General features: G+C 43.1%; 1 protein-coding gene across 2 annotated transcripts in view; it reads left to right on the top strand.

The window, feature by feature from the left end:
• Window positions 1–17,115, top strand: part of LOC106606959 (transmembrane protein 104) — an 87,666-nt gene extending 70,551 nt beyond the window's left edge. For both annotated transcript variants that reach the window (XM_045715237.1, XM_014203457.2), the window contains exon 10: window positions 13,285–17,115. In XM_045715237.1, the coding sequence (XP_045571193.1) occupies window positions 13,285–14,048 (764 nt within the window). In that variant the 3' untranslated portion in view covers window positions 14,049–17,115. The remainder of the gene's footprint in view (window positions 1–13,284) is intronic.
• Window positions 17,116–23,133: the final 6,018 nt, after the last annotated feature.

Below are 23,133 nucleotides of genomic sequence, written 5' to 3' on the forward strand. Positions count from 1 at the left end.
CCATGTGGGCATACTACTGGCACCCACAACAACACACAGGGCAGACACACACACACACACACACACACACACACACACACAGGCGCGCATGCACGCGCACACACACACACACACACACACACAGTTGCGTGCACATAAACAACACACACTGTCCATTATCTGGCTATCTACAAAGCACCCTGGGATTCTGGCTACACCCCTCCCACTCCCTTTTATATCCCCGCCCTCCCCTGGCTCTACCTGTGATTGATTGGCTGTGTCACCTCTGCAGGCCTCTCTACAGCACCAGCTAATGATTCAAAATGGCCGCAGTGGCAGCTCTTTGTTTCCTTACTGCACCGGTGCCACGGAGCATGGGGATAGATGGCCTGCCTTTTAAAGCATAGGGCACTGAAAGCTGAGGGGTTTATGCAGCCATCAAACACAGAGTTGGAGACCGTTTTAAATCCTATAAGAAAAACATTATGGGCCGAAGTTTAGGAGGAACAGACGGCTGAAGAAAAATGAATGGGCTAGACAGCATGCTTGAGTCCTAAATCTCTAGTGTCAACAATTATCTTATTTTTTTTAGTTTAGGTATGTTTCTAATGTTTAGCTCATCTCAGAGGAATTAACACTGGAGACCTAACCTAATTGATCAATTTAAGTACTGCTCTTATTTAAAAAAAAAAAAAAAAATTCAAGAAAGGCAAGTGGCTGTCTAAAGAAGTATTCAACTGATTTTGCCCTCTGAAATTCATGTTGAAGAGTTTTCTGGCAATTTGTGGTTCTGTTATCAGGACAGGGGCAGCATAGTCTGTCTGACCTCTCCACCCTGTCTCTACAGTTTCTCTAGTCTCATTTTGACACAGAAACAGCATCTGTCTGTACTAGATTTGCTGCTAAACCGTTAGGGCTTGTTTGTCTGGCTATACCAGCCTATCCAACCCTGAAAGAGAGAGCTCACTGACAAAGGTCTCAAGAGTAATTGGATGCGCAATAAAAAATACAACCGGCAAATGGAAAAAGTTACTCCATTCGGTAACGCATAAATACACTGAACAAAAATATAAACGCATCATGAAACAATTTCAAAGATTTCACTTAGTTACAGTTTAAGGAAATCAGTCAATTGAAATCAATTCATTAGGCCCTAATCTATGGACTTCACATGACATAGACTACAGCTGTGCATTTGTTGGTCACAGATACCTTAAAAAAAAATGTAGGGGAGTTGTCAGAAAACCAGTCAGTATCTGGTGTGACCACCATTTGCCTCATGCAGTGCGACACATCTTTCGCATAGAGTTGATCAGATTGTTGATTGTGGCCTGTGGAATGTTGTTCCGCTGTGCGAAGTTGCTGGATATTGGCGGGAACTGGAACATGATGTCGTACACGTCGTATCCAGAGCATCCCAAACATGTTCAATGGGTGTCATGTCTGGTGAGTATGCAGGCCATTGAAGAACTGGGACATTGTCAGCTTCCAGGAATTGTGTACAAATCCTAGCGACATGGGGCTGTGCATTATGCTGAAACATAAGGGGATGGCGGAAGATGAATGGCATGACAATGGGCATCAGGATCTTGTCATGGTATCTCAGTGCATTCAAAATGTGATTGTGTTGTCTGTAGCTTATGCCTGCTCCTACCATAACCCCACCGCCACCATGGGGCACTCTGTTCACAATGTTGACATCAGCAAACCGCTTGTCCACACATCTGCCCGGTACAGTTAAAATCGAGTTTCATCCGGTCTCAGAAGATCTGCAGGTGAAGAAGCCAGATGTGGAGGTCCTGGGCTAGCATGGTTACAGGCCGGTTGGACGTACTGTCAAATTCTCTACACTGACGGCTTATGGTAGAGAAATTAACATTCAATTCTCTGGCAACAGATCTGGAGGATTTACTGTAGTCAGCATGCCAATTCATGCTCCCTCAACTTGAGACATCTGTGGCATTGTGACAAAACTGCACATTTTAGTGGCCTTTTATTGTCCCCAGGGATGTAAACAAATTTGTACACAACATTTTACCGAAATACGCTATTTGTGCATATGGGACATATTTGGGATCTTTTATTTCTGCTCATGAAACATGGGACCAGCACTTTACATGTTGCGTATATTTTTGTTCAGTGTATATATTTGTTTTTTATGGCATGACGCTCTGGCCGTAAACTTAAAGAGAGCGAGTGGGTTCAGCACAAAGGGTACCACTTCAAGGCAAATAATTGATTACCAAGCCAATGCATCGTCAGCCAGAATGTATTCTGGGTCTTTTTCTCCATGACTGTTATTGGGTCATTTATACAATCTTTAGCTGTCCTTCTTTCAAAGTTACAGCCTCTGGCACCAGTTCAAAGTTTCTGAGGTAACCTATGTTTTCCAATTCCTCGAACGTTTCCCATTTAAAAGCGATTTTGATTATGTATGTGGTCATTTCGAGGGCCTTGTGGTAAAAGGGGATGTGTTATGCTCTCAAGGCATTGATTGTCTGTCCTGTTAAAGATACTGTACTTTATCGTTGGCCTGCAGCAAGAAAATGGGACTCGGGAGTGATTCATTTAACCTGTTATCCATTTCATCACGTGTCCTCTGACTCCTCTCCTCACTCTGATTTAGCTCCACTCTTTTCACCCACTGAAGCTGCTGAATTGGACACGTTGTTGGACTTGAATGCATACGCGTGTACTGTAGCATAGCTTATGTCTTAGCGAAGGTTTTGACTTAGCAAAGCTTTGGTCTGAAGGGAGGAATTTAATATCAACTTAACGATATTATGAAACTAATAGTAAACCTCTTTCTGTCACGATGATGGGATTCATGATTGTTTTAAGAATGTCATTAGTATGCACTGTGAATACATCTCTGGATTAGGCCCATGGTTTTACACCTTCATGTACCAGGTATCTTCGAATCATCCTATGATTCCTTCTCTGCACCTTAAAGACCCCAAAAAACATGAACAACAGATCCACATTAATGTTAATGAAGCATCACTAACAAAACAAAACCCTCAAGGGTAAGAATATTTATTTTTTTATGAGAAGACTAAGAATGTCTTAAGATATGTTTGAAACTCGTAACAAGTCCTCCAGGGTTTTTTGTTTTCAGTCAAATGATTTCGATAATGACTCTGTAGTACAGTATGATACGTTTTTAGACAGCAATTATATTAATGTTCTTGTCACTCTGAAACCATATCACAACATCAAACCACATTATTCACATTTTTCACAGGATTCTCACCTATTGACAACACATATTTTAATAAGCAATTAGTACTACTGAGTTTTTCCTTTTTTTTCTAGTGCCAACCAGTATGCAGTTATCCTTAAAATATAACTGCATTATAGCAAACTGTCTGTGCATGTTAGTCACCTTTCTCTTCACTTTTACATTAACCTGCATTTGCCAGATTGAATGACTTTCCACCACTATCAGATCCTTTCTTGTCTTCTAAGATACCAGATATTGATACCTGCGTAGTTATGTCCCCTGTTCAGCCACTTCCATTCTTTTCTCATGGCCCTTCTCTTTCATACTCATTACTCACCCTAGACAAGGGGCCAGGCGGCCAGGCTCCCCTGCCTACCTCTCCACTCACCCATGATGCCCTATGGGGGAGTGCAGGGTGATGATGGTGGTGGATGAGGAGTGCAGAGCAGTGTGGGGAATGTTAGGCGAGATGTGTTGAAGCCCTGTCCAACCAAGCTCACTACACACTTTTTGTCTTCCCCACTGAGGACATGACTTACATAGTGGACATAGTAGTCCATATGTGTAGCCCTCTTGTAACTCCATCTCCTGTCCCGGTTGTGATCCCATCACTCTGCTTGTAGCTGCTTCCGTCCATGGTCCCACTTCGCTGGAGCCATTAGAAACTATTTGTGTAGTTTTTCATTTGCGTTTCCCATTTGTGTTCCTGTTTATTATTTCTCCTACTCTATACTCGGTTCACCGACCCATCTTTTAATGTCATAGTTTTGTTGACTGATGACCTCATAGGCTCTTAGTTGAATGACTATATCGCTCACATACTGCACCCAGTCTATGAACTCCCGTAGGTGCTCACCCATCTCCATTGGGTGAGTTATGTGAATAGATAAAGCTTGCTGCCTTGTTACCTTGTCCCCATCCTCTCTAGCAGCACAGTGTGAAGAGAAAGAGGGGGATCATTATCTGCACTCGACAGCAGACCGGGAGAAGGGTTAAGAGCTGACACTTTAATTGATTTTGAGTGAAGAGGAATGGGCGGAAAGGCACCAAGCTCGGTAAACGAGCATTAATCACCCTGCTTCTGTCTCCACAGGGATGGATGGATAGGTGCAGAGCCTCCGTGGCGCTATTTATTACCCTTACAGCCATGGCATATAGATCCTACTGTATGCTGGGAATGGAGAAATCATGCATTCTGAGAACACTGTCCTCCCACTATCACATTTGTTTTTTTAGACATGGTGAACTACACCACCACCCCAGCCAGCTTTGTGTGGAGTATCCTCCAGCTCAATAGGAAAAGAGGCTGTGAAATGAACTAGGGCTGTTACTCTCTCTGGAGAAATGAATAGCTGAAACCACAGGCCACAGTGATCTGTGGATCCCTATCCAGTCCATCCCATTGTCTTGGTTTAGGGAGTAACCAGGGAGCGTTACAGCTACCTATTGCCATTTCAAGCAGAGAGAGAGGGTAGTATTTGTTTTTGAAGGTCAGGGAGGGAATTCTACTAGTGGCTGATTGAGCGGAACCTAAGAGTTTGCCCAGAGAGGCTAATGTAGAGTGCGTCTCACGGGGAATGTTGAAATATTGCTGGGCGTTCATGAACTTCCCAACATCAGCGCAGTTCAGAAGTCCTGAAAATTGCATTAAAGGAAAATTCCAGATTGGAATGCATCATTCCTTTTCTTGTCACAACAGACATTACTTTTAGTCAACACTTACCACGGAGTTGTTCAGATAGAAAATATGTCTTCAATCAAATGTATTTATAAAGCCCTTTTGACATCAGCCGATGTCACAACGTGCTGTACAGAAACCCAGCCAAAACCCCAAACAGCAAACAATGCAGGTGTAGAAGTCTTAGTTTGACACTTCTCTTTCAGAAACAAAACATAAACAGAGCTCAGATCCTAGTCCTTTACTCAGATCTCTGTTGAGTTTTGATATATAGAGAAATACATGTGGGCAGCTTTTTTCCCTATTTGTTTTTGGGCACCTCTCCTTGATCCTTTTTAGTATTGGTGTTTGGTGTTTCATTTTGTAATGAGACCTTTGTTTTGATAGTGAACACAATTTCTAGGAGGTGATTAGGGGAAAACTTGTAGGATGTCTTCTGCTGTGGTGTTGCACGAGGTCAGTTGAAGCTCAATATCCTGATAACTAAGCCCTTAATCATGACTGTTGACTTCCGTCCCCCGCTCACCTCACCGTGTTGTTGTCGTCGCCTCCATTTCCTTGTCTGAGGGAGGTGAGGGAGTAATGAGAATGTAAGACGGTGCTTCTAGAATGTATTTTTAACAGCAGTCTGGGGTTGTAGTTTACTCTTTCTTTGGGTTTCGTCATTGATCGGCAGGAATACTAGAGGTCAAATGCAGAACTTGCTTTGAACATTTTACGTTTGTCTCATTTGAAAAAAATGTCAGACCTGAACAGGATTTGATATTGAAGACAGAAGCAGACGAGAATTTGCTTTATTCATATCTTGTCTGCCTTGTACGTCCATTGCATCATGAACCAAGCATTCTAGGCTCAATAAATTATTTGAAAAATACATTTATATTCTGCACTCACTGAATGTTTAATTACTGTTGGATGGGTGTTTTAGCTAACCTGGTGCAACCACCCACTGAATGTTTAATTACTGTTGGATGGGTGTTTTAGCTAACCTGGTGCAACCACCCACTGAATGTTTAATTACTGTTGGATGGGTGTTTTAGCTAACCTGGTGCAACCACCCACTGAATGTTTAATTACTGTTGGATGGGTGTTTTAGCTAACCTGGTGCAACCACCCACTGAATGTTTAATTACTGTTGGATGGGTGTTTTAGCTAACCTGGTGCAACCACCCACTGAATGTTTAATTACTGTTGGATGGGTGTTTTAGCTAACCTGGTGCAACCACCCACTGAATGTTTAATTACTGTTGGATGGGTGTTTTAGCTAACCTGGTGCAACCACCCACTGAATGTTTAATTACTGTTGGATGGGTGTTTTAGCTAACCTGGTGCAACCACCCACTGAATGTTTAATTACTGTTGGATGGGTGTTTTAGCTAACCTGGTGCAACCACCCACTGAATGTTTAATTACTGTTGGATGGGTGTTTTAGCTAACCTGGCGCAACCACCCACTGAATGTTTAATTACTGTTGGATGGGTGTTTTAGCTAACCTGGTGCAACCACCCACTGAATGTTTAATTACTGTTGGATGGGTGTTTTAGCTAACCTGGTGCAACCACCCACTGAATGTTTAATTACTGTTAGATGGGTGTTTTAGCTAACCTGGGGGGGGGGGGTTCAAGATACCAGCGTTTGGAGCTTAGCTCAGCCTTATGGTGAAGAATGTAGGTGCATTTTGTTTCTTATCTTTGGCCTAATGTGCAATTTGCAGTGGCACGGCTGAGTGATTGGACTAATTTGATGTTTTCTTGAAAACTGTAGATAATGTCATGGAGTTGAACTCTGCTCTGCCCTGTGGAGTTGAGCTGCCCTATGGGGTGCTAAATGGCAGCCCTGCTGCGGTACTGCACACGCTGATCGCAGGGCTTGTCTCGAAGTAGCCAGGCAAGCAGGCCATTATCACCAGCTGTCACACACGCCGTGGCTGTCCTGTCCCCCTGCTTCTGATAACCAAGACTATGCCATTATAGGATATCACCAAAAAACATCTGAAGCAAAAGATTCGGCAAACCTAGAAATCAGGCAAACTGCCAGAGCTGCTCATTACCACTGAGACTCAACCAAGTGGTCTCATCATTGAGCACCTCGTTTAAAGGACACCTCCACCACTTTTCAAACTCATTTTAATTATCTCCAGCACAATACGAGTGTCTACATATGTGAAAACTGTGCATTTCTATGTTTTATAGAAATAAATAACGTTAAAATGTTTTAAACACTATGAGATTCGTGGTGACTGGGGAGCAAGAAAATACCCTCCCTCTGGCTAGATACATGTTGCAGGTTTTGAAAATCAGTTTTAAAAAAAATAATTGAAACTTTTAATCCTACCCTGTAATGAGAGAATGTCCTTTGTTATTGTTTTAACCACAGATCATAGAAACACTGTTTTCACAAATTATGTAAACACTGATTTGGTGCTGGAGGTAATGAATGTGAGGTTGAAAAGTGGTGGAATTGCCCTTTAATTAATGATGGGATGATTGCTGCAAAGGAGTGCTGCTGGAGTTGGACTTGGATTTTAATCTATTAGGGAATGGAAGCAGCAAGAGGCCAGTTTGTATACCAGTAGAGAGTAATGCGCCTATCTACTCTCAAAGCCTTTGCTAGAATAATATCCCGTATGTCTTTTACTGTCAGAAAGTTGAAAGCACATGAAAAGCCCTTGACCTGTCAACTGTTATTATAGACTCTGCTTCCCACATCAAGCGCAAAAGCATTGGTACAGGGAGTGTACTACTCACAAAATCAGAACAGTGGTGTGCTTCAAAGCTCCTCACCTGAAGTCATTTTGTGCTCCTTAATGAAATCAAGGAAACCCGTCCCAGGGCAGCGGCTGAAGAGGAGTCTCTCTTCCACAGATACTGTATTCTACAGCTCCTTGGGGGGTTGAGAGTGCCGGCCAACCTTGGCTTAACCGCAAACGTTTTGTTTGCTACCGCTGGAGATGCAACTGTAAGTGCCTCCTCTGGGGGGTGTTTAAGTTGAAGCATTCCCCACAAGGTCATTGCCATCCCCATTGAAGTGCTATATGTCACCGGTAGCAGTTATGTGGATGTGATATGTGACTGTTTGACACCTACACAATGCACTCAGTCCCTCCCCGATGCCGTGTGACGAGTGCAACCCGCAGACAGGCGTGTAGAGCAGAGAGTGTTAATGTAGAAGTCCAGGTAATCACCATCTCATCAGAGATATCTCTGCAAAGAAAATCATCCCATCTGAATGAATTCGTTTTTCACCTGAGTGTCCATCGATAGAGAGGCAAGAAGGAGTGTCCATTGTTGATTGAGGATTACCAGGAGGATAAAATGAGTGCTTCAGAGTAGACTCCATCAGTAAGTCAATGACACTGCCCTATAGAGGGAGGAGAGTAATATGGCCCAAAGATGCAATGTAAAATGTATAATTATTAGATTAATTTTTTTATCATTACGGCGGTTGAAAAATATTTAATTTGCTGTGAATTTATGATGCAATGACTTTATTTATTGCTGGCTCTATGCTATTATCAATGGGTTGTAATCTGACTAACTGCGTTGGATTTTCTCTCCAGACACACTGTCCCCGTGCCTCTAAAGCCCCCCTAGTGATCAAAGAGTTCCTCCTATTCTTCGCCGTTAGACAGATAAAACAGTGAGATTCATAGCTAAGGCTGCACCAAGTACTATAAAACCCACACATGGTTGCCCTATCTCGTGTAGCATGATCCAGTTGCAAAGGAATGATGAATGAGTACATTATCAAAATGTACTTTGTTCTACTTAGTGTCCAGTTCTTTCATCTGATCGACTTTCAATCGCTTTCAAAGATAAGAGGAGTTAGTTCAGTGCCTTAAGTAAGACAAATGAGGCCTTGTCTTTAATGAGCACTAAAGCATGATAGTTGGGATCAGAGCCATAGAGAAATTCTCTGTCACTCCAACTTCTCTGCCATAGGAGAGAAATTCTGTCACTCCAACTTCTCTGCCATAGGAGAGAAATTCTCTGTCACTCCAACTTCTCCGCTATAGGAGAGAAATTCTCTATCACTCCAACTTCTCTGCCATAGGAGAGAAATTCTCTGTCACTCCAACTTCTCTGCCATAGGAGAGAAATTCTCTGTCACTCCAACTTCTCTGCCATAGGAGAGAAATTCTCTGTCACTCCAACTTTAGGGGACAGAACTACAGTAGAAGGGTCGACTATGCTTTTTTACAGATCGTTGTTTACCTTTGAACCTCACTTGTTCTCTGTCACAGACGTGTGTTTGTCAAGCAGCTGCCAAAGTCATTATTTAAGTTGTGACCTGGCTATGGCTTCCTGATCTATAACCCAGAAGGTAGCACCAGTTATTTGGGTGGGTTCCATTCAGCCGCTCCAGTATACCTGCTCAAAATGGAGCCGTGTCAAAGATTGCTGCCAATGTCATTCCACTCTAATACCATGTGATGCATCCTGACCTGAAAGTCATGATTTAAAAAAAGATCTTTCCCCCAAACTCTCCCTGCCCTTCACACTGTCTGATCAGCCTGTGTTGATACCCGCGGAGCCGCAATGCCTTTTGCCATTCACTATCAATTTGAGGCGCGATGCCGAGCCTCCTTGTCCCAACCTTAGCCTGTGCCGCTGTACGGTGGGAAAAGAGCAAAGTTCTCTATCAGCTTTTTAAAGCGTGGCCCTTCCCTCATAAAGGAGCCAGTCACTGACCGTGTCACCAGGGGTTATACAGTTCAAACCCTGCCGAGAGGAGCGCACTGGGCTGCGGCATCAGAGGCAGATATATCAAGATGAAGAAGACTGTAACATAAATACCAGTGCCATTTTCCTCCAGGCTTCCATGGGCCTCACCGAGGGGATAGGAGGGGAGTGTGATGAATCACTGTGCTTGTTGCACCACGACAAACTCCCATTTCAGCCTTGCTGGCAGAGAAAAGACGTGTTGCTCTGGTGAAGGTTAAGCATCTGTACACTAGCCGTGCGTGGCGTCCCGTCCTATAAGACTCTCTTAATTAAATGCCCTCCGCCCATGTTCCTTCCTGTATAGCCTGTTACCGTTAATGTCAGGGAATAGAGGAGAAGCGTCTCCCGCTGTCCGTCCTCTGTCATGACCAGCGGGACGGCTCCTTTTGATGGCTGTTTCACACACAGCGGATGTACATTACTTCTCGGGGAGAGAGAGGGAGAGTACAGCAGGCAGACTGTCATACAGCACATTGTGTTCGATGCCTGAAGTGAGAGGGACAGCTGATAACTATCCCCACTGACAGTCTCTCATGTCCAGTCAGATGAAGATACAAAGTCACTACAGTACATACTGTATTCTCAGAGCTGAGTCCCAATGTGGCCCATGTTGGCACATTGAGTGTTGACCTCATCTGCATAGTTTTTCCATATGCTTTGACGTGATGTCTTTGGGGACTATACTTGTTGTGAAGGTGTTATTTGCTCTTATTTGCCGATGTCCTTGAGTGCTGGTCCACTGCCCATTCTCTACATAGACTGTGTTAAAACAGGATTCTGCTCTGGCCTGCTTCTCCTGTCTTGAGCCAATGTTGACACTGGATGTAGGCATCCATTAAATCTTGACTCTCTGAGCTTTAATCCTCAACAGGTCTGGGGCTTTGGCCACTGCTGGGCATCTTTAGCTCAGTGTCCACCCCAAACTAAGTCCACACAAAGCACAAGGGAAAACTTGTTTTTAAGAGTATTCTGTCCCATTTTAAGATGAGTAAGTAATCACATTAGTCAAATTAAGATGTTTGCATTTAGCCTGTTAGTTAACAACTCTTGTCTTATTTCAGCTTGTTCTCTCCAAAGGCATAATCCCACTACTTGTTAGCTATCCTACTACCTCTGTCATTGGTAGTTTTCCCCCACCCCCTCCTCGGAACATTTTGTCCTTGTAATTGGAATGAAGCATTTCATCCCCCTGACATACATCAAAGTGCCACGGCAGAAGCACACAGTACCTGATTAATAGGGGCAGATTAAAACTCCACGTTCCCAGCCCCTTTCCCCCCTTGCTAGCTCTGGAATATTTCACCTGTGCCCCGAAGAGTGTAAAAACCCCTAAAACAGTGGAGGATTGGAGCAGAGGACTACACTCCTGTCCCGACCACACCTGATGCTCGTGAGAGACCTTGAAGGAGGATGAGGCTGCCGGTGGCACCCCTCTCCCCCGTCTCCTCCCTATACCCCCTCCCACCGCCCCAGTAGCTGCAGATGAATTGGTAATCCGCTGGCCCCTCACTCAGGCCCTATCTAAAGAGCCAATCCATCCTCCCCCCTGACACTGATGGGTTGCCTCTCCTGGCAATTGGGCCCAGATGGATGCTGAGATATTGCCGGCAAGTACAAGAGAGCTTTGGCTCTACTCTAACCTGCATAGCTACACAGGGCTGTGTGGGTGTGTTTTGAAGTGGGATACTAGTGGTGCATTGTAGTGGGGTGAGCAGTGAAGCAATGTGCGTTCTGAACGTCACCCCGTGTGAGTGTGATGAAAGCTGAGGAGTGGGCCGTGGAGTGCGTCTGTGACTGATTCTCTGTTTAATGGCCTGATTGGGTTTGGGAAGGTGAGGAGATGGGAGGGAGGGGATGGGGTGGGACAGGCAGGACTCTGAGCCTTTAACAAGACTGGCATCCATGCTAAAAGCTCTCATTTAGTAACGCCCAGCCCAACAGCCAGAGAGGCAGTCGCACCAATCGATTTGGGGATGGCCTTTGCGCAAACAGTATGAGGTGGAGACGCTGACGCATTTTGTACCACCCAGCCTCCAACCTCTGCTGACTTTGAGTTGGATGAACTGAGAGTCAGAGAGCCTTCACATACTGTGTATATAATCCATAGCATAGCATTCCTATAGGCTGTAGTCTTTGCCTGCGGGATAGTTTCAGTATTATCCTCATGAGGCATAAAGCCTTCTGCCCTTTGATGGGTGGGAGTTTAGTTCATAACTAGATGGACTGCATATTGTTTCTGCAGTCAGCTGACTGATGCTGGCTTGTGTTTCTACCTGGATGGCCATGCTCAGGCATTAGCAGCATGGAGGACAGAGGAGGAAGCTGAGTTATGTGTCCGTCCTGTCCAGCTCAGCACTCTCCCACAGCCCATTAGGGCCTAAACGATCTTGCCTTGTCAACATTAATTGCTTTCAGATTAGCAATGGTAGAAGGCTTGCCCTTTAAAAGGTATTTTTAAAAACAGTGGTGCTATAATGAAATGTAGGGGTGGATTAGGGGAGGGCTACATAAAGGGATCATCACAGAGGTTTGGCCCTAATCTGACCTCGGGGATGTTGCAATATCTGAACCCATCAAAAGCATTCAGGGATTAAGCAGTGTGTAGCTTTGCCTAGTTGGCATGCACCGGATCACAATTTGGCATCAGAAATATGCAATAATGTGAACCCGGTGAGCCGAAGTCGAATGTCATAAAAATGTATATTTATTATCTGTATCCTTAAATGCCTCGTCGTGTCATTTCTTTACTCGGCCAATCCTATTACAGTTGTCATGAGATGATGTAGGTGTATTATAGATTTGGCCAATATTTAGCTTACAATTTAATTCACTTTTTACATATTATACTTTACTCTGAGGATTTTTGTGTTTTCGTTTGCATGCAACCAAGTAAAATATGGGTTTGATTTGGTCTAAATTGTCAAATTGTTAGAATAATTTGTATGTGTTAGTAAAATGACTTAACTGTTCCACTCTGAAATTATAGAATAGGGTGATATGTTTGAGAATCATGGAAAGATAAAATCAGGATATGGGGAGATCGGTTAGGATTGTAAACCTTTGAGGTTATATTGTTTTTAGTAGGGATGTAAACCGAGTGAAGCTATAGAGTAGGTAATGGAAAAACATGGGAGGGTTTCAAACCAAGAGGGTCATAAAGGGGGAGGGGAGGTGAAAGCCTTGAAGAATGTGGCAAGTTTTATGGTTATTTGTGGTGAGTGGAAAAGTACTGGTTGTTTGAGCAGGGAGTGGTCTAAAGATAGGAATATGTGTGTATTATAAAAGGACTGAGTCCTAATTTTTTACTTTAGAACGTTCTCTGAATAAACTGTACAGACCTTTTGCAGAATGCTGAGTCCTTGCCTAATTATTATTATTAACCCAGTGTCTTACAAACCTTGGGGATTAGTCAAGGCTTATTGATTGTTAATTATTATCATTGGGATTTGAAAATTCCCGTAACACAAATGAAAGGAAATTTGAGCTTTATTTTACCGTAAAAGCTTCCCTTTCAACTCTCCTAGTACATAGCCTTGATTTAAACTGCATGAGGCTATAACAGTCCCTCTGTGGGAGCTGATGTTACCTTTTGAAATGACGTACACACACACTACTTGTTTGTTTTGGTGTTGTCACATCACTTAACTCCAGCACCTGCTGTTTTTCTGTGTGTCTTTCAGCATTCACCATGATGATTATCCTGGCTCTGATCCGTATTGGTAAAGACCGGGGCGAAGGCCACCCCCGTATGGCCCAGATCTCTGGGGTGCCAAACCTGTTTGGAGTGTGTGTCTACTCCTTCATGTGCCAGCACTCCCTGCCCTCCCTGGTGACACCCATCTCTGATAAGAGGCGTGTGGGAACCCTGGTGGTGTGTGACTATGTCCTCATCCTTGGCTTCTACGGCCTGCTCTCCTTCACAGCCATCTTCTGCTTTAATAGCTCCCTGCTGCACGACATGTACACCCTCAACTTCACTGACAACTGTGACGTGCTGGACATCCCCGCGTTGCGCTACTTCCTGGGCCTCTTCCCCGTCTTCACCATCAGCACCAACTTCCCCATCATCGCAGTCACGCTGCGCAACAACTGGAAGACCCTCTTCCACCGCGACGGGGGAACCTACCCCTGGGTGGTTGACCGCATCGTCTTCCCCCTCATCACCCTGGTGCCGCCCATCATCGTGGCCTTCTGCACCCACAACCTGGAGTCCCTGGTGGGCATCACGGGCGCCTACGCTGGCACGGGCATCCAGTACGTCATCCCCGCCCTGCTGGTATACTACGGCCGGCGCCACCTGGTGCCTATGCTGGGCACGGACGAGGTCAACAAGCACCGGTCCCCGTTCCGCCACACCTTCTGGGTGTGGTTTGTAGTGGTCTGGGCTACCTTCTGCCTCATGTTTGTCACAGCCAACATCATCCTGGAGGACACCAAGAAATGAGGACACTGACTGACTGTGAAAGACCGGTTTCTCTGTGTGGGTGTCTTGTATTTCTATATTCTCTCTACCTGAGGCCTTCCAGAACTTGGTACAGGTCGAACAGTGTGCCTTTTTATGCTGCTCTTGTAGCATAGGAAACCCTTTTAATTACAGCGGTAATCAGCAGTTGAAACAATTATAAAGTGTCCTCCCCACCCCTGTTTCAGTAAAAAGCTTGAGGATGGGACTGGAGAAATGTAACCATTATCAAATTCATAGACCAAGATATGCATGCAAGGACTAGCCATCCATGATATCAAAATGATAGTTTTAACAATGTTTTAAAGCTATGTAGTGTTTATTTACATTTACTTTGTTTTCAAACAGTCCCTGTTTCGGTAAAAAGCTTGAGGTTGGAGCTGGAGATGTAAACCATTATCAAATTCATAGACCGAGCTATGCATGCAAGGACTAGCCTTCCATGATATCACAATTATAATTTTAACCATGTTTTTAGGCTATATAGTGTTTATTTACATTTAATTTGTTTACAACATTGCAGTACAACAAGCTTATTATAGGTACTGATCAGTTGTGAGAGTTGAACTAAGCGGATGAGGCATTTAGAAGTTATATTCTTCAAGAATCAATGGGCACATAGATTTATTAATTATATCAACTGCAGATCACCCCTTTTAAGAGTAATCTATACCATTTGTGGAAAGAGACCAAATATCTAGTGATTGTATGAAAGCTGCTACCGTATGTAGGAACACAAGGAAGAGGACCTTGTTCACTCTGTTCCAGTGTCCCTCTGTAGAAAAATACAAGCTGAACGATCAAAGACTGTATTAGCAAGGCATTTCACTACACAACAGCACTGTTTTTAAGCATATACAAAGAGCTGGTCAACTTGTTTCCAAATGCCTCATTTTAAATCCAAAATAACTGAAGGAAGGATAGAGCAGGGAGGTGTCAGTGTTCCTCTGGACCTTCAGAAACAGTGTTGTGGCTAAAGACAGAATATGCTGAAACTATGGAGAGAGCTCAGTGGAGGAAAAATAGAACCTGACAACTAACTCAGCGCTCCTGTTGCTAATGGCAATGCAGAGAGACTTTAATGCGGCTTTAAAATGAACTTGGGATGGTGAAAAAGGCAAGCTAAATTAATCTGCGATAATCAGTTTATTATGGCTGGCATTTCTTCATTCCTCACTGGTGGCTCTGCCTCAGTTCTCCTTGTCTTCCCTATGAACAATGAACCTTTCTCCATGACAGATCACTGACTGATGGGCCTGATGGAAGAGCTCCGTCCCTGGTCATCAGGAGACCGATCTTGAGTTCAAACTCTGTACTCATACCACCCTCATGTTTTACTGTTCACCACCAAATCATCAGCCCTTCATCAGCTCCATGTCAGCACCCGACTGCTCTCTGTTGAACTTTGACCCCAGAAAGTTATCAATGGATACAGGAAGGTTTATGTTGGCTACATCACCAGGAGCCAACTGGTACGGTGCCTACTGTGCCCACAAAGACTCCTCTACAGTAGTCCCAGTATATCTCTTTTTGCAATCACTGGTTTCCTCATACCGTGAACTGCACTGTTGGTTAAGGTCTTGTAAGTAAGCATTTCACGGTAAAGTCTACACTTGTTGTATTCAGCTCATGTGGTAAATAAAGTTTGATTTGATTTTAACCATCCGTCTCATGCTCGCTCGTAACGAGAATTTCTCAGCTGGCTGATTTGTTGTCAGCTCTTTACTTGAGGTTTTATTAGTTTCCTGGTAGCTCAGTTTGATCGACTAATTAGATTTTACTTCCAGACATGTGGAAACAGCCTCTTTGCCCCGAGCTCTGCTCATGCTAATGTCCACATTATACGCTTCTGTCTCCTCATTGCCATGTCTATATATATATATATATATATCTCTGCTCTATAGAATATATATATTATGTCCCATTATAGTCATCAAGTTTGGAGCCCAACTACAGGAGTCATACCTTTTTTGAAACAGTATTGTTGTTGGGGAATGTAAATCATGTTTTGTGGTGTAGGGTTCCATATTACACGGTCACATTTAGAATGGTGGTTTTCTTTTAGTATGTAAGTGCTAAAGTAATAGCTAAAGTGTATCGTTAGCTGCCTGTCATGAGCACACTCCTGGTCAAAAAGGGAAATGCTTATTACCATTCATGGTTTGCACCTGCAACTTTGCACATAATTGCCTTGGGTTTTACGTAGACTTTTGCAAATGGTTTATCATGAAGATTTTTATAAGGGTTGATAACTATGGTATTTATCTAACAGTCTTCAATGGTATTCTTAACCCATCAATATATACAGCTTGACACTATTTAAAATGCATTAGACTAATAGTCATGCATTGTAGCATATTGATGGCAGTACAGTATTGTTGAGGACTATTGAATGAGAGACCTCTGCATGTTGTTGGTATTGTGTGTGTGTTAGGACAGAAAAAGAGTGCTGACTATTTCTGTAACACTGCTTCTCTCAATATTGGGTTCCTTTTCTTCAATATTGGGTTCCTTCTCTTCAATATTGGGTTCCTTCTCTTCAATATTGGGTTCCTTCTCTTCAATCTTGGGTTCCTTCTGGTAATTATTGTAAACATTACATTTCTGCATGCAGCTCCTTCCAAAATGATGCAGCCAGTAGTCAGCTGTTCCTTTAAGGCTTGCAGGTTGTGATGGGTGGGATGGTTACTCCTCTTCTTATCTTCTTTTCAATACAAATGTGCAATATGCTTTGAACTGGGTTGGGGAAGTAAGATTTCAAGCGAATATTAACTGTTTCTGAGAGTGTTTTGTCTGTGTGTATACTTGTGTGTGTCAGTGTATGTGTCACTTTGAAAAGATTTTAAATGCGTATGTCTGACTCTTATTTGGAGTTGTGAAATGTGCCTTTTTCCCGGGGTTATTGTTTCCATTCATTTGTTGACTGTTGTTTTTCCTGGCATGTCTTTGTTTTAAGCAGCCTGTCAGATAAGATCTGCATGTAAGCCACTTAATTTAACTGACAACCAATGTCTCCTCAAAATAAACTGGGATATCCTTGTCTTCTAAAGTGTGGGTTTGCCTCGTCTTTGTTACTTTGAGACAGTTTTGTGATTATTAAAGAGATATATGTAATATTAACATAGTAATTTCAGAACATTTCCTTAATATATCAACATTTAATAGTGGAATGATAGTTTTTCACAATATTTTTTCCAAAATGTTTTTATTGGGCCCACACAAAATGTGCATGCTAATGGTGCAACCTTCTTATTGGCCAACAAAATATGGACTGGCACTTGTGAAATGAGTTTTTTTGAGGTTGGTTAGGTTTCGCAAATGTAAAAAACGAATGAACTATGCATTATGTGGGTTGAATGCTGTAACACAGAATAAAACAATGAATAAAAGTCCCATGATGTTAGACTGCCCCTTACTGCATATAATCTTTTAACCATCATTTATTCCCATTACTTTAATAAAATATTTCACTTTTTTTTGTGATTCTTCAAAGTAAATAAGGTACTTTTAGGGCTCCCGGGTGGCGCAGTGGTCTAAGGCACTGCATCTCAGTGCTAGAGGCGTCATTACAGACCCTGGTTTGATTTCAGGCTGTATTCCAACCGGCCGTGATTGGGAGTCCCATAAGGCAGCGCACAATTGGCACAGCGTTGTCCGGGTTAGGCCGTCATTGTAAATAAGAATTTGTTCTTAACTGACTTGCCTAGTTAAATAAAGGTTAAATACATTTTATGATTGCTGATACCAATACAAATGCAATGGATTGTGGTCATTGGAGTTAATTACCATGTTTTCTGCGCTAAACTTTGTAGAATATTGGCCTGTTGGAAACTACAACTCCCTACTACATTGCACAATTCGGGCTTGATCTGATTTATCTCTAGAGAAATTGCTGTAAGAAAATGCCCATTGAGCTCACAGAAAAAACTAAATGGAATTCAAATAATTGAACCAAGGTCGATCAATAAGTTGTTTAAAAACAAAGATAACTGAAATGTTGGTTAATTGCTTAGCACTGTCTAATTGACTGAGGCTAGCAAATCTCTTGTCAATTCGACCACAGACCAGTCAATTTGACAAGAGATTTGCTGGCCCCAGTCAATTTGACAAGAGATTTGCTGGCCCCAGTCAATTTGACAAGAGATGGTTTGTTGTTGAGTTGTTACATGTAGTACCTTTAATTCACTGTGTTGCACAAGGTTTTCAATGATTTTGCCTGTATGTGAATTCAATTAATGCTCAGTCTAAATGTTTTCAATTGTATGATTCCTATGTTTCTGTTTCGCGAAGGAAATAAAAGCGTTTTGTTTGTCTGGACCTTTTGAACCTTAATTAAAGAACAGATGTTTGAAATGAACTCTTTGATGGTGAAGTTCTGTTCTCATTAAACATTCACTTGTACTTACATTTCACTTCCTGTTTCTAAAGACCAATCATGTTCCATTAGAAACCCTTTGAAGATGAGGGTTTGAAACATTTCCAATTTGAACGGCCTGGTTTTGACAAAATACAACTGTCAAACTATCCCTCACAATGCTATTAAGCAGTTTATCTGTTTACCTTTTCATATTCAGATGACTGTTTAGAATGCATGAATCACTAGTTAAATGTTAATTTGCTGTCATTTTTATCGCTGTCATCTATCTCCTGTCATCAGGTGGCGGAGTTTGGGAAGACAGTGTCATTGGAGGGTGTGTGTGGTCTCCTGGCATCACTTCATGTTTTTCCACTCCCTGTCTCGCGTGAAGTTCCTCCCTAGTCTTTTGTCAGTGACAACAGATCCCTCTTTTTATGGTCATAATAAAACTTCCTGCTGAATTTCAATCTTGACAGGCCCCGTCATTTAACTCACCCTCTGGCCTTTTATGTACAATACCTTCAGAAAGTATTCACACCCCTTGACTTCTTCCACATATTGTTGTGTTACAACCTGAATTTAAAATGGATTAAATTGAGATGTTTGAGTCAGTATTCAACCTCTTTGTTATGGCAAGCCTAAATAAGAAAAATATTGCTTAACAAGTCACATTAGTTGCAAAAACTGTGTTTAGTAGTGTTTAATATGAGTTTTGAATGACTGACTACCTCATCTCTGTACCCCACAAGCAATTGTCTGTAAGGTCCCTCAGTCGAGCGGTGAATTTCAAACACGGATTCAACCACAAAGACCATGTAGGTTTTCCAATGCCTCACATTAAAAAAGCAGACATTGATTATACCTTTGAGCGTAGTGAAGTTATTAATCACACTTTGGATGGTGTCTCAATACACCCAGTCACTACAAAGATACAGATGTCCTTCTTAACTCAAAAAAACGCTCAGGGATTTCACCATGAGGCCAATGGTGACTTTTATACAGTTTATTGGCTGTGATAGGAGAAAACTGAGGATGGATCAACAACATTGTAGTTACTCTGCAATACTAACCTAATTGACATTGTGAAAAGAAGGAAGCCTGTACAGAATAAAAATATTCCAAAACAAGGCACTAAAGTAATACTGCAAAACATGTGGCAACGCAATTACGTTTTTGTCCTGAATATAAAGCTTTATGTTTGCGGCAAATCCAATACAACACTTTACTGAGTACCAAATCCTAGAGGAAAACCTGGTTCAGTCTGCTTTCCACCAGACACTGGGAGATGAATTCACCTTTCAGCAGGACAATAACCTAAAACACAAGGCTAAATCTACACTGGAGTTGCTTACCAAGAAGACACTGAATGGTTGTCTAGCAATGGTTGTCTAGCAATGATCAACAACCAATTTGACATTTTGAAACGAACACAATCCAGGTGTGGAAAGCTCTTAAAGACTTACCCAGAAAGACTCAAAGCTGTAATCGCTGCCAAAGGTGATTGTGGCATGTATTGACTCAGGGGGTTGAATTCTTATCTAATGAAGATATATTTGTCTTTTATTTTTCATATATATATTTTTTTTTTACAAATGTAAGAATCCCACTTTGTAACACAACAAAATGTGGAAAAAGTCAAGGGGTGTGAATACATTCTGAAGGCACTGTATGTGGGTGTGTGTTTGCGGGTAGAGCTGTAATTGGAAATTAAAACTTTGCTTGGCTTAATTTATTCACAGTTTATTTAATGTCTTCATGATTTATACCATGTTTGGATGGATGGAGAGGGGAAGAGGGGAAGGAAAAGGGTATGGGGTGTTACTGAAATTGACTGCACTGCTTTAATTGGATCAAATTAGGATTTTTGGCTGACCTGATTGGCCTCATCAGTACTCCCCCAGCACAGGGCCAGTGACACGTGGTTGGTTAGAAAGTAGACCGTTCCCAATACCTTGACTGGCTCACTTAACAATATAATGAGTCATCCTCAGACACATGCAATAGGCCTACAGAAGAGTTGTCTGTATTTGCCACTACTCATTATGTGATCTGCATTAGTGATTGTTCAACTGGCTGGCTCAAACTGATCCCCTGATCCATGCTGATTGACCATGTCTATTCCGCTGTGCTGACCACACAGTACCCTTTGCTGTGCACTGATTCCACCGTGTTTTCATCCACAACACAATCTTTATCACTGAACTTCATTTTGTGCTGTAGTCTTTGATCATGATGTTATTGATGTGGGAGAGGAGTCTATTGATCATGTATCTGCTGTCTTAACCAGTGTTGATAGAGAGCAGCAGGCAGGTGCATGATTCTGGGTGCCAGGTAGGTTGCACAGGGAAGCATGAGGCAGGGCTCTCTGCTACTGGAACTGCTGCAGCCCTGAGTCACAGAGGAGGGTACCACCTGCTCCTTATCAGTGGACACCTTCTGTCCTCCCTCCACTCTCCTTCGTTCTCTCTCCTCCACACCCTGGGGGAAGAGAGGATGTGATCAACCTGGCAATGCCAGGCTAGAGAGGCTTATTCTAGGTGTTGTATTAGGAGAGGTGCCCAAACCGACATAGCAGAGGAAGTCATTAAAGAGAAAGCAGTAGTAGCAGTTGGATAGAAGATCCCCTTATTCTAACAAGAGGGTGCTGGAGGATAGAAGATCCCCTTATTCTAACAAGAGGGTGCTGGAGGCTAGAAGATCCCCTTATTCTAACAGGAGGGTGTTGGAGGCTAGAAGATCCCCTTATTCTAACAGGAGGGTGCTGGAGGCTAGAAGATCCCCTTATTCTAACAGGAGGGTGCTGGAGGCTAGAAGATCCCCTTATTCTAACAGGAGGGTGCTGGAGGCTAGAAGATCCCCTTATTCTAACAGGAGGGTGCTGGAGGCTAGAAGATCCCCTTATTCTAACAAGAGGGTGCTGGAGGCTAGAAGATCCCCTTATTCTAACAAGAGGGTGCTGGAGGCTAGAAGATCCCCTTATTCTAACAACCGGGTGCTGGAGGCTAGAAGATCCCCTTATTCTAACAGGAGGGTGCTGGAGGCTAGAAGTTCCCCTTATTCTAACAGGAGGGTGCTGGAGGCTAGAAGATCCCCTTATTCTAACAAGAGGGTGCTGGAGGCTAGAAGATCCTCTTATTCTAACAAGAGGGTGCTGGAGGCTAGAAGATCCCCTTATTCTAACAACCGGGTGCTGGAGGCTAGAAGATCCCCTTATTCTAACAGGAGGGTGCTGGAGGCTAGAAGATCCCCTTATTCTAACAGGAGGGTGCTGGAGGCTAGAAGATCCCCTTATTCTAACAAGAGGGTGCTGGAGGCTAGAAGATCCCCTTATTCTAACAGGAGGGTGCTGGAGGCTAGAAGTTCCCCTTATTCTAACAGGAGGGTGCTGGAGGCTAGAAGATCCCCTTATTCTAACAAGAGGGTGCTGGAGGCTAGAAGATCCCCTTATTCTAACAAGAGGGTGCTGGAGGCTAGAAGATCCCCTTATTCTAACAGGAGGGTGCTGGAGGCTAGAAGATCCCCTTATTCTAACAGGAGGGTGCTGGAGGCTAGAAGTTCCCCTTATTCTAACAGGAGGGTGCTGGAGTCTAGAAGATTCCCTTATTCTAACAAGAGGGTGCTGGAGGCTAGAAGATCCCCTTATTCTAACAACCGGGTGCTGGAGGCTAGAAGATTCCCTTATTCTAACAAGAGGGTGCTGGAGGCTAGAAGATCCCCTTATTCTAACAACCGGGTGCTGGAGGCTAGAAGATCCCCTTATTCTAACAGGAGGGTGCTGGAGGCTAGAAGTTCCCCTTATTCTAACAACCGGGTGCTGGAGGCTAGAAGATCCCCTTATTCTAACAGGAGGGTGCTGGAGGCTAGAAGTTCCCCTTATTCTAACAGGAGGGTGCTGGAGGCTAGAAGGTTCCCATATTCTCTAAATGCTGCACTCTTGTTATTCTGGCCATAGGTTATCAGGTATTACAACCTGTTCCGGTGTCGACCCAGCCTATATGATAGTAAAGTTTTGAATACAGACAGTTTAATTGCTAAAGTGGGTATTCATTAGTAGAGTAATATATTTTTCATGGCATGCAGTATGTATCATGTATCTGAGCCTCAGCAGTCGGTGGGTTTAATGGAAGTCTGTGGGAGAGATTCAAGTCACACTGGAAGAAGTGTTTTAGGGACGATGGCCAAGCCCTGCGTGGTGAAAAGCTCTTATTGGCTAGCATCGGGAAGGGAATAGACAGGCATCGATAGTAGGGATAATAGGTTCCAACTAAATTACCCCTCCTCTCCAGCTACCTGTCTTAAATTGTTTTTAAATTGCTCTCCCTTTTTCTCTCTCCATCGATAGGTAGGAAGCCAGCACTGGTTGAATATTCTAGAGGAGCCACTGTCTGGAAAACATTTCAGTGGTTGATTTATGACCATTACAGGACCCACAGTGGAACACAACCACCATTTACTTAAGTCTATATTGTTTACGTTTTAGGGATGTTAAGGAGTCTGTGTGATCTGCCTTACCCTTCAGCTGTTCATCATCAATCAACTTTATCAGCCTACTGTCCCAATACTCAATATTCATTCGGTCTGCACTGGTTCCTCAAAAGCAGCATCATAACAGACTATAGATGGAATACCAAAATCTGTGAATAGCTTCTCTCATGCTGGGCTGTAGAGCGTTTCAAATTGATGTTTAATCCATGCCTGGAATACTGCATA

This window comes from Salmo salar, chromosome ssa03 (genome assembly GCF_905237065.1).
Source record: "Salmo salar chromosome ssa03, Ssal_v3.1, whole genome shotgun sequence".
Classification (NCBI taxonomy): Eukaryota; Metazoa; Chordata; class Actinopteri; order Salmoniformes; family Salmonidae; genus Salmo; species Salmo salar.